Source organism: Protopterus annectens, chromosome 9.part0 (assembly GCF_019279795.1).
Source record: "Protopterus annectens isolate FY-2018-M chromosome 9.part0, PAN1.0, whole genome shotgun sequence".
In the NCBI taxonomy this organism is placed as follows: Eukaryota; Metazoa; Chordata; order Ceratodontiformes; family Protopteridae; genus Protopterus; species Protopterus annectens.
In genome coordinates this window covers 419,488,751-419,501,885 of record NC_056743.1, presented here as the reverse complement: position 1 = coordinate 419,501,885, position 13,135 = coordinate 419,488,751, and the positions used below count along the sequence as shown (strand labels likewise).

The following is a 13,135-nucleotide window of genomic DNA, read 5'->3' as shown; positions in this document are numbered from 1 at the left end:
CTATTTTGGTGGTTGATTTTCCCCTTCATATTATTTTCTGTACCTTCCCCTTTAATACACAGTTGTGAAGCTATTTAGGATACAGTGAACCAGATTACATGACCTACATTCTGCTGGCACAATTAATTTAAAGAAAGTGGGACCCACAAGTTATACCTGCCTTTTTCAGAAGCAAAAATAAATTACTTTGTGAGAAATCTTTGTTATATCACTCATTAAAGTGTACAAGTCTTTACCCTGTGCCTTTGATAATATATTTTTGCATAATATCTGCCTCTCTCAGGAGTTGATTACAATGACTGTTGCAGCATATCAGTCATGCCTCTGTATGTGAGTCAGTGACAGCCTTGCCCCCTTGCAGGCAGTACCATGTATGTGTCCTTGGTCTCCAGCAGGGGTCATTCATGGCAGTACAGAGTGCTCCAATGTCATCAGTTCTCAGCAGGATGCTTGCCACAGTGGCAGAGACCTTGCATGAGGAAGAACTTCATGTCTTCCCCCACCTGGATGGATTACCTTTTGGTGCCTCCATAGAGAGATTTCTGATAACATCCCTGGCAAGGGCACTTCCGTTGTTGTATCTGATAAGTCTCCCTAAACTGAGAGACGTCCCATCTGAGTCTGTCTCAGAAGATTGTCTTCATCATAGCTAGACACTCTTTTTTGCCAGCTGGTCCTACCCAGAGAGAACCTAGGAGGTTGTCACCTTGGTTGCTTGAGTGAGGGCACTTGGGGGGGGGGGTCCAACCTGAACTCTCCTTCTTTTCAGCTTGATGATGGCTATAATCTTCTATGTGACTTTCACATGCCTGTTCGTGTGGCTGAAATTATGGCATGGGAGATGCCTGTGCTTGAAGTGGCACTGCACACTGGCAGATCAGCTGGAGGTATATGACCCTGTTTGTGAACCCTAGACTGGAGGACAGTTCCTACCAGGCTCCCTGTAAGTCTTTCCTTCCTGCAGCCAAAACTACTACATATCCTGATGATCAGTGCTTTGCAAAACCCAGTCCCAGGTCCTCCACTATTGAAAAGTACACCCCCCCCCCCCCCCCACCGCAGAGCTTGGGCTTCTCATAAATGAACTGGTGGTATGAGTAGCCATCTGAGTCACAATAGTCTTGGATGATTAGCTGAATCCATGGCATCTCCTTATTTGGTTTGACAGTCTATTGTGTGGTTCATTAACATGCACTGGATCAAGTCATCAGTCATACATCATTTGCATAGAAGTGATGCAAGTCTGGCACAGAGCCATACACAAGGCCGTTTATCTTTTAGTTATTCATATTCTGGGAGAAGTGAATATGCTTCTGTACTCTCTGACGCACACTTCCATGCTTTCCTAGAAATCGGATTTGGGAGTCTTGCCTTTTCAGCATCTTCTAGGAGTGGGAGACTGGAGCTGAAGCTGTTTGCCACTTGGAAAACACATTTCTTCCCCTCCTTTGTTCTGTGTAGCAGGTAAGAGGGAGTTCCTCCGGATGAAGGATTTCTGCTCTTCCAGTAGTTTCCTGTATCCCTTTCCTCTGATTCTAAGCCTCTTAACATACGTGCAGAAAAAGAATAGCACAGCGCACTATTTTCATCCTCATTGGCTGGGATCAAGGTGATTTGGGGCAATCAAACTAGTAGTAGATAAAAAAAATATTTTACAATTCAAGAAACTTTCTTTGACTTTGGGAAGACAGCTAGTGTCAGCCTCCACTTTAGGACGTGACTTCTGGTTGTTTATATTTGTTAATCACACTGGACCTGCCAGCCAAGATTATAGAACTGATTAAAGCTGCTGTGAAGCCTGCTACCCATCAGCCATGCTCCGTCAGGTGATGGGCATAGTGGCATTCTTTGCCACTTCAGTCGGTGTGGAGATGCTTATGACTTAACTCAAGTAGCTATACGTATTGTATTTTATTTATGCCTTTGTCATGGTGCAGCTGTCAGCTGTCGGCTCCCATTATTGCTTTGTGGTGGCTGAAGTGTGGCACAGCACACTGGTTGGACAAGCAGCTCCTTAAAGGAGTTCTGTATCGTTGTCCTTCTTTAAGTAATCGCTCTCCTGTATTATATCAGACTTACTCATCCACCCTGCGAGCCCACTAACTTAGCATCACCGAGCTTATCTGTTGAAAGATTCCATCCATAGCAGCCATCAGCTCTTCACTTACAATCTTAGAGCTTCAGGCCCTCATCTGTAGGGAAGCATATCTGATCTTTTGCAAGAATCACTAGTTACATGTCTAGAGCTCTCCTACATTACCCGAGTTCTTTATTCAGTGAATACAGTGCATGTTCTCTCACTATTTCAACCTCTACTTTTATCTTTGGTCCACAGCCAGACTGATTTTATACTTGCCTCCCGAGTAAGAATCCAAGCCAGTCCAATCCCTGCAGGGATAAGTAGAAATAATTTTTCCTCTGTTTTATATGGTTGGGTACACCAGAATGTGAATGTATTATTGATTTGCTGTTTTATATTTTCAGGTACTTGAACGATCCCGTGATGTCGTTGATGAAGTCAGTGTGTCCCTGCGTCTCTGGGACACTTTTGGAGATCACCACAAGGACAGGAGATTTGCCTATGGCAGGTATGTTTTTAATGACTCTTCAGTTTAACCACTTACACTTTTACCCATACTTTTATTACGTCGTGGGCTGTGTACCTGTATTCGGCACTTTGATCCAGTGGGTAGAAGTGCAACATTAAAATGTGTTCTACAAAAGATATTCTGTTTGTCACCTGCTTTTACTGTGTATGTTGTTTGAAAAAGCATTTAGCATGTAATACTAAATGCAAACTTTTTAAAATTAAAGCTAGAGAACTAAATTGAACAGGTCTGATCAAAGAGCCAAGAGAAATTTAGAAGAGCAAACACAAAACTACTATTTTAAACAGATGTCAGCAACAGAAAGGGATGTTGAAGTACGGTCAGAGATATCTTCCAGTCTTTTCAAAATTCGCTATTTTCTGAAATCAACTACATTATGCACATTGCAGTATGGTGGAGAAAATTCACAATTTAAGTGGTATGTATATTCAAGTCCACTGAAAACAGGGCGCGTATGCTGAAGTGACACAGCATTCAGAGGGCGGTATATTAATAAATGAAAATGTTCATTTAAAAATCCTAGTGTAGAAACAATTAAAATACAGCTGCATGTGCAGAATTTACATGCTTGTCACTCCTTTTTTCCCTTTAGTGCTTCTTCTCATTATCCCCTTCATTTTGCCTTCTGACAACTTCTTTCCCACCTGCACAGTGGCTATCTGCTGCTAATGCATTCCGTTCTTCTGAGTGCCTGATGTGGAGGAACAAGTCAGAGGCTTTACTGCATTCCAGAAAGATCACATCCACAGGAATGTCCTTGTCTGCCTCCTCAGTAATCCAGTCATAGACCTGGATCAGGTTAGTCTGGCCAGATTTACCTGTCATGATGGAATTCATTAAGAAGCCCAACCTGTCGTAACTCATTAAACCCTACTGATGCCTCCGGGAGTTCTCTAGGATCATCTTTATGACATCAGTAGGTGTCTAATTCATCCATCTAATATTGTTTGTTAATATTTACACTAATAATTCCAAAAACCGTACTACATACAGTCTATGTAAATATTTCATTTTGAAGCCTACATGAGGAGAACAGAAGCAATCCTACGTTAGCTCTGTCTAGTGCAGCTAAAGTGATGTTAAATGTCGATCCTATAGTAATTTTATATTGTCATCATTTTCTTATACCTGTAAATAATTCAACAACCAAGTGAGAGAGACAGAAATGTTTCACCTCACATGAAAGCTTATAGTTGAATGAACAAGATGCTTATAATAGTATATGTGTAGCTTGAGTGTTTACTGAGGCATTGTAAGTTGTTTAAATATTCATTTTTATTAATGTTTTGTATTGTTTTATTGTAAGTTATAAAATCCAGTTTAAAACATTGAATCCAATGATTGTGACCAGTGTGCGGATTACTTTGTACTAAACCGTTTGCAATTTTCACTTTTTTTTAACACCTGTGAACCATGATATGAACATTTGTTTAACCACAAGGCTATATAACATGATTTCATCAAAAGGCTTAAGATACAGCCATTGTAAGTTAAGAGTACAAATTCCCAGGGCTCTTTTGAAGGGAACGAGTTAGGAATTCCCATGAGATTTGTGTTCAGTGCTGCCTTCATCATTTTACGTCTCACGAAACGCCAAACAAAAGTAGAGAAAGTTGCCAAAAACCACGAACCACCAATACAATGCAGAAAAGCACAGAAATCCAGGACAACAAGATGAACAGATTACGATAAGCAACACGTTTATTAAGAACGCTTAACTATATCACCATATTTTCTTTATTCTCCAGACTTCATCAGACAATCATCCCCAAATGCAAAATCCCATTTACAAGAGACCTGTCTGTCTTACCTACATAAAACGAGTAGCATAGCACACAATATGCTAAGCAAATCATGTTTCTGGTTGCACAGTCAGCCTTAACATTAAAATGGTAGTCTAACCCAGTATCTGGATATTTAAATGTAGACTCATGACTAATATATGAACAAAAACATTGGCCAGAAAGTAATTTATAGTGCTTTCGTTGAAGGTTGGGTGTCGGGCTGGCACCTCGGCACCGTAAAAATTTACTGCCAATCATTAGCGGACCGGAGTTTTGCTGTGGCGACCCCTAACCGGGAAAAGCCGAAAGAAAAACATTAACTTTAGTATTCTGTTCTGGATAGCAAAAAAGCCGCTTCAGTGACTTATTATTCTTATAGCAAAAATGGGGGCAGGCTCCTAACAAATGCCTTATCTATTCATCTACAAGTAAAATGGGCCAATGTTTCCTAAAAATATTAGCAATGGCTTCAGAATCACTGCTGAAAATCATAGGAACTGACAAAAAGTCTTGTTTAGTATCATCAGCAGTATAACATAAACTGCTAGATGATCCTAATGTTTAGTGATTGGGCCTGGTCTGCCTCTGGTCTTGGCATATTTGGTTCTTCCATGGACATTTCTATTTGTATCTCTTCTTGATTTACATATTTCGCTGCTTTATACAGGTTTTCATAGAATTTCAGACTCTCATTAACCAAATTTGCGGATGACTGCAAACTGGGAGCTATTATTGATTCTCAGGCTGATGCAGACATCCTACATTAAGGCCTCACAGATACCATCAACTGGTGCCAGAACCATGGTCTTAAGCTCAATGCTAAAAAGTGCATAGTCATCCCCTTTGGGAAAAACACTGTGCCCACGAATTGCCACATCGATGGTAGCCCTCTCAACTCCAAAGGTGTGATAAGAGATCTAGGGACACAGGTAGATTGCAACCTCTCCTTCGACAACCATGTTGCCATAGTAGTTAGAAATTCCTTCTATGTGGCACACCTCATATAAAAGGTTTCTCATCCAGGAAGAAAGTCATAATCCCTCTCTACTCATCCATCATTAGACCCATTATAGAGTACAATGCCCCATTCGGCATGTACCTCACTAGACACCTACAACAACTAGAGAGGCCACAAAAATTCCTCACAAAGAGGATCCTAGGACTCAAACACATGCACTATACAGACAGACTTAGAAAACTCCAGCTATACTCAGTCTCATATCGCCTACTTAGAGGCGATCTCTGCTTGACATACAAAGCCATGTCTGACCCAGTATTGCTAGACATGCTCCATCTGAAAAAGTCTCAGTCCCTCTGCACCACACACTCCAAAGGCCTCAACCTCATCACCACAATAAACAGAACCTGCAGGAGGGACAGGTTCCTCACCCAGAGACTTGCCATACTCTAGAATAAACTCCCCATTCATGTCAAGCATAGCATGCCACTAGCCCTTTTCAAGAAAAATCTTGACGAATGGATGGATAACAGGAAATCCACCCCGGGGATCACTTCAACAGCCTTGCCCAATAGGGGCACAAGGAACTAATGTTAATGCAGGCAACAGGATGACTGGGAATATGCTTGGGCTAAGCTTGTGTTGGCTCCAGGGCCATTAGCCTAGTACTCACCTATGAATCTATGAAAAATACGGTCTACCTCTGGACCTTCTCATTCGCTGACTGTAAGCAAGCCCACCATCAGTCTCATAAGGAGAATAGCCACTCTCTCTAAAATCATTTCTCAACATTTCCAAATTATGCATAAACATATCATCACTGACATTCAGCCTGGATATCCATAGTCCTTGCCCCTTAACTATATTTTTAAAAATATGAGTAGGGTGCAAAAATAAATTCCTATAACATTCCTTTCTAGAAAGTCCTGTGCTGAAGGTCAAATCAGCATCTCTTAGAATCTTAACATTTAAAAAATGTATCGTAGTTGTAGAAAATTTCATAGGAAACTTTAAAAAGTCAGTATTAGTGCTAATCATAAGAAAAAAATGTCGTCAACAAAACTATACTGTACTGTTTTCAACTAGGTAGTCTGTTAAAATCAAGCTCAGTAATGTTAGGAATAGAGGTAAACAGAGGTCACATCTAAAGTAAGCATCAAACAGTCAGAAGATAGAACATGCTGATCAGTAAACTCAAAACGATCATGCAAAAACTGCTTAGACTCCCTAAGAACAGAGACATTCTGATCCAAGACAGGCCGGACATGCTTCTCAACAAAAATTCAGAATGGCTCAGTGAACCAACCTCTTCCAGACACAATCGGCCTGAACGGTGGCCAAACAGGATCTTTGAGTATCGTTGGGAGCCCATGAACAGTGGGAACAAGTGGATGCTCCACTCTAAAACAGCATGACAGTTCAAGAGTGATGCAATGGCCAGAAACACATTCATCGATAATGGCATGTACCCTCTGTACCAACCTAATCAACGCATCATAATCGATAACTTGATAGGTACTAGTATCATTGAGCATGTCTTTGATGGAATCAAAATAAAACCCCCCATCGAGTACAACTATTGAGCCACCCTTATCAGCTGGTCGAATAACAATAGTAGAATCATTCTGCAATATATGTAGAGCCATTCTTTCCAAATAATTCAAATTAGAATAAAAGCATTTCTGTCTACAATTATCAAACATATTAAAAATATCATTCTAATGCAACCTATAGAACACATCCAAAATAGAATGGCTGTGAGGTACAAAAGTAATTGGTCTTTTAAAAATTGCATTGTTATTCCCACTATTATTCTCAGATGGAAACATCATCTTCAGAGACAAATTCCAAATAAACATCTTCAAATCAATGACAGTATCCACTAAGTCAGCTCTTTGTGACAGAACAAATGGAAGTCCTCTACTCAATAGAGCCACCTCGACAGAACTTAATTGTCTACTGGAAATATTCCAGACTAGGGAATTCTGATAGGTTGCCACATCTGTTTGATCGTTGAATAACCCCCTCTCTCTATAGACTTCTTCCTCTTGGACCTCCCTCGGCTACTGGAACTGCCTAATATTCCCTGCCACTATGTCCGAATAGGCAGTGGTAAAACAGGAAAAATCTGAGCCGGACAAGCAGAATTAGTCTTTCTCCTGACATCTGACTGAGGGGCAACAGTAACTAAATCCCCCTTTGGTATAGTATAAATAGACTTGTCAGTCTGTGAGCTAGTTTGAACACTCACAGTATCAGCAGATACAGCATCATTACTATTGTTAGAAACTAAATTGGTCACCACATCTTTGTCTTTACTGGATTTTCTCACATTAATCATACTGGACTCAGGATTAACTAAAGCCTCCATCGCAACAACCTGTTGAGATCCAGTTTTCTCCCAACAGCCGTAGGCCAAGAAAAAACACGGCCTTGCCTAAAATCACTGAAATCTCTCTCTAATTTCTTCTTCTTTTGTACAGAAAGTCTCTTCCCAAAAAGGAAACATTACAATCACTTCTGAAAGAGCAAGGTCAGCAGTATCAGCCGAAGCAAAATTATACGACTCAGCCCACTGTGTTTTAATACTAGTAAGGAGCTCCTGCTCTCTTAGCTTAAAAAAAGTCAGTAAGTAATGTCATACAATTGAAACTTGTTTCCAAGTTTAATTGTTGCCACTTAGCTAAAAACTCACTAGAACGCTCACCATACGTCAGCATCTTCAGGATCCTCAGACACCACACGCAATCGGAGACAGGCTTCAAAATGAAACCATTGAAACTGGAAATGTTTCAAATGGTATAAATCATTCTCAGTCACGTTCTTCTAAGAGCGAAAAAGTCCCAGTTCATGCATATCACCATTGGAAGCCAACAGTCCACCATCACATTCTAACAAAGGATTAATCTCAGTTTCCAAGAACTTCAACAGGCTGTCACTTCCTGTATAAGCACTCGTATGATTCGGATTATAGCCAAGTTCAATATCCAAACTCTTCCCTTCGGCCATGCTTCACGAGTGAACCAGAACCAATAACAATATAGGCAAAACAATATATCAGGTCCACAAGCGACAAATGGTACAATAAAACAAACAAATATAATAAAGGTACCGACGCATGGCTGGGTTATAAAACAACTATGTAGACTTTATTATAAAAATATTCTTAAACAGGTTAGCACTTAGACAATTAAAATCAGCTTAATGAAACAAACACTTAAATAAATCCGTAACCATCATTCAGACAAAATCCACCAATCATCTATAAGCCAAAACACAATCTAAACCAAACAGCATGATTTTCCCACAATCATAAAGAAATAGTGTAACTATATATACATTCAGGATCGAGAAATTAAAGGTCCTGCTAGCAATAAAGTCTCAGCAATATATAAACAATCTCAACAAATATATATGGGTCGCATTTACATGGTCGACATTTCAGTGTCGACATTCATATGGACGAGTCCATATGATCGACATTTGAAATGTCGACCATGGGGAACTGGCATCTCCGTACAGTGCGGAATGGAAAGATTTCCACATTTCCACACTGTAGTGTGATCTCAGAGTTGGTGTATTAAAGTTACGGGGAGTGTGGGGGGCGGAGCCCCCCTGCTACCATCGTTAAAAGTTTTTTTTTTTTTTTTTTTTGTCTGCTTGTATGTTCGACATTTCAAATGTCGATCATATGGTCTCGGCCATATGGATTTCGACATTGTGAAATGTCAATCATATCAAGTAGACCCATATAATATAATAATATATATATATGGAAATGAAAGCAAATTCTTGTATACAGAACACTCTGTAAAGTAAGCTGATGGTGTTATAAGTAGTTAATATAAGAAGAAATTTCACATTCTACCTTCTCCCCACCTTTGCCTTCCCCTCCACCTTTCTCCGTCTATTCCATGCTTTCTTGGATTCATTCTGCAAACCCATTTCATTAGTCCATTCCGTGCATCGTGAGTCTTCTTCATGTAGAAGTACTTTCACAAATCCAGACAGTAGTTGGTCCATACAACAAGCTGTGTGTGGTCCTCCTGTTCAGGGTGAGCCCATCACATGTTCACTGGCACGATCTTGAATGTGCACATGATGTTCTTTGTCTTCTGGTGTTTAGAGAGAGAAACTAACAGCAGCTTTTCTAGTCTGAGGTAGTGTTCTTTTCCCTGCACTACACTCTTCTAGTTGGTTCCCGCTGATATCCTCCTATGAGCCTGATGTTCCTGTCCACATATGGCCTTCAGACCTGCAGACTATACTCAAGCAGAGGCATGGTCAGGACTTATGGGAGTGGGAAATATAGCGTGTTTTCTTCTGAGACTACACTCCAACATTCTTGCTGCTGCCACTGTCTTTCTCACTCTGCTGATGATGATGCGGTTCAAGGTTGATCAACAGCCCCAAATCTTTTCCTCTTCTTATGGCATGAGTTATAACACCACTCTCCAAAGATGCTTCCCACCAGAGTTGCTTTACCCAGGGACAGTGACATTTATCAGTAGTAAACCACAATAGCCACCTTTCAGTTCACCTGGCCAGCCTTTCCAAATTTTTTTATGTTGAACTTTTACACAGTAAATGTCCTGTGTCTACAACTCCCATCACACAGTTGCGTTTGTGCTGGAGTTAACACCACTTTGCAGTCATCTGCATGTAATACCTATATAGTCCCCCACATGTGGCCACCCACTGTTACCCCTGAAAGGACGATGAGATTTAAGGTTATTGAATTCATGCATTCTACTGTGATAAAGTAAATGTCAACAAATATAAAATATGAACACTAAAACCAGTAAAATCAAATTAAATAAAGGCAGGAAAGTTTACAGAGTGCACAGAAAACAGGTGGAAATGAAAACTACAGTAGAATAAGCTGATAAGTTTCCAGAAGAGATACCTGAGATTGGTGTGGACTCTGTGCTGAGGATTTAAACATTCCCTCCTGGTAAGGAAATATTTCAAGAAAAAAAAAAAATACTCAGACTCACTCAGCCGAAATCCAGGTAGCTAGTAAGCTCCATTGAGCATGAGTTGAGCAGATAAAAGAATGCATTTTGGAGGTCTCAAGCCCACCTGTGGGAATTTACAGTAGTCCTTTAGCAGGGGAAGCCAAGGGCATAGGGCATCAGCAGCTACTTCAAATAGGAAGGGCTCTGACTGTGAAGAGCTTCGTATGTTAAACTGCAAATCATGAAGATGGACTTTGCTTCAGTCAGAAGCCGGACAGGCTTTTATAGCACTGTGACAATGCAGCTGAAATGGGATGAACTACGTAATACTCTGGCTGCAGACTTTTTGGCCTGTTACAGTGATGCATTACCATAGTCGGGGTGAGAAGAAACCAATACATAAGTAATGTAAAGGATGAAGTAAAATGTAAATAATGATGAAGTAACATTGTTATGGAAGGGAGTAAGGATTTGTCTCTGTGAGACCTTCTTGAAATAAATGTATGATGACATCACTGCTGTCTTCCTTCAGTATTAGTTGGCAGTTGTTGTTGGCACTGAGGACTAGAGCTGTTATGAGCTGCTTTCTTTGCCCACGGTTTAAGGTTCGATTCCTTTCACTTTCATTAGTCTTCTGTGTGGTTCTGAGCTGGTCACTTAACCAGACAATGCTGTTGGGTCACCCCCGAAAAGGGACCACTTGTCTATTGGGTTTATCCAGTCAACAGATACGTAAAATAAAACAACTGGTCCCGAAAGGACAGCAGATTGTTAAAAATAAATCTGTGATCTAATAGGCTTGAGTGCCTGTATAAGAGTTAGAAACACCCCAGTCTTTATGGTATTTAACTTTAGCTGATTTTTCACCATCTCTTTCAGGGTGAAATAAAGACAAAGTTAACAGGTAGTAAAATCTGAATTCCTTCATGAGGGGAGACTTGTAGATGAATATCATCATCATTGCAATGATATTGTGAACATTTCCTTACAATGGCCTCTCATGGAGTAACGTGTACAGTGAACAGTAATGGACCAAGCAATGAGCCCTGCACAACCCCTCACTCCAGTGTGGCAGTAGAAGTCATGGATTATAGAAACAGTGTGCTTGGAATGTCACAAGAAGTAAGAGGAATGCTAAATCGTAATGGTGAAGGTGAATCTGACAGGGTAAACAGGTGCTTAAGGCAAATTCCATATTGCAGTACCTGCAATGCTGCAGGGAAGTTGGACTGAGATGGAATATAACTTTAGTCTCTCTATCCTTACCAGTTGTCCATTAAGGACTCTAATAAGGGTCATCTGTGTACTGTACCTCTCTACCTAGATGTAAAAGCAAATTGTTGAGGGTCAAAGATACCACATGAGGATAAGCATTAACAAATTCCTTGATAACCTTGGTGAGAAAGGGAAGATTTGTGATTGGCAAGACCATCAAGAGCAAAGTAAGACTTCATGAGAACAGGAATAATAAGGGAATGTTATAAACAAACTGGGAAACATCCAGTGCACAAAAACAACGTGAATTTTTGAAAAATATTTAGAGTGAGGGTTTTCAAGCAAAATGTCACAAGCTTGATGGGCTCAGAGTATAACCCACAGTTGATCAGATGTGTTGTTAAAAACTACAACTGACACTGTAGCTTATCATCAACCCAGTAAAAATGTGGGAGTTTGTAGGTGCTTGTGCTGGTGGCATTGAGGGATAAAGCCTTGACATACAGCCCTGGCTCCACGTGTTCGAGTAGTGGCTCAGATACTTGATGGCGCAGGCAGAGAAGAGTGAGAGTGCACATACTGGGAGGAGGGAGGAAATGTGCACAGTTGGGGTGAACTAGCATGACTGATCTTCCTGTCGGAGACTAGGAAGACAACAGTGCTTGTTCTGCCTGTGAGTAGGTGGTGTAGTGTTACTGATATGAGTCCCTTTCAAAAGTGTTTGGGGGCAACTCTAATGTCCTCCGAATGTCCCAGCCATACGGTGTTACTAGATAGACGCAAGCAATTGGAAATTGAAGGGAAAACACTCCTTGGCAGTGGTGTGAAGCTGCCACAGCTGCCCCATTCTACTCATCTGTCTTAAACATGGATCAGAGAGTTCTTAGGAACTAGGAGATTCACCAGACCCAGTGGGTGAGGACGGGGCCTAAGAGCAGCTGGTGCTGAGTTGTGGGGACCCAGCAGTAGACTCAAAAAAGAAAATCTAGGAGTGCCTTAGCTAACGGTGTGACCTGACAGGAGCATGCATGGCAGAAGACACAGTGTCTTCAGGAAAAAGGCAGCCATCTGAAAAAAAGGCCATCTCACTGAAAAGGCAGGCTGAGCATCTGCAACCTGTTGGTCAGCCAGTTTAACAGGTGCTCCTTGGTCAGATACAAACTGGTGTGCTCAGAGGTGTCTTAGAAGCACCCTAGAGACTGTCCCACTGTTGCACAAGGGGCTGCAGTTTTACTGACATCCCTTCTTCATCACAGTGGACAGTTGTCAAGTCATTGTATAGCTCAACAACTTTAGCAAATACATCTGGTGTAACTTCTTATAGACTGTCACCCTGCAGGGATTCATGGCTTTACTCCTTCAGTGCCTGCATGTTGTTGCTAGACATCATGGACGTCTTTTGGGATTTACACAATAGAATCCTGTAATTCATACTGGGTGGACAGCAGTTCCATTACAGAGTATTGTCATTTTGGCTTTCTGTAGTACCTAGGGCTCAGGATGCTAGCTGAAGCCTTGCATGCAATGAATCTTTTAATGTCCCTTATGTGAACAATTGACTCCTTGTCGCAGTTTTATGTGCCTCCCTGAAGGTAGGTACTTTCTTGGATG

At 41.0% G+C, this 13,135-nt stretch overlaps 1 protein-coding gene across 7 annotated transcripts in view; it reads left to right on the top strand.

Moving 5' to 3' along the window:
• Nucleotides 1-13,135, top strand: part of RHOBTB2 (Rho related BTB domain containing 2) — a 323,120-nt gene that overhangs the window by 217,504 nt on the left and 92,481 nt on the right. For all 7 annotated transcript variants that reach the window (XM_044082960.1, XM_044082959.1, XM_044082961.1 and 4 more), the window contains one exon: nt 2,485-2,588. In XM_044082960.1, the coding sequence (XP_043938895.1) occupies nt 2,485-2,588 (104 nt within the window). The remainder of the gene's footprint in view (nt 1-2,484; nt 2,589-13,135) is intronic.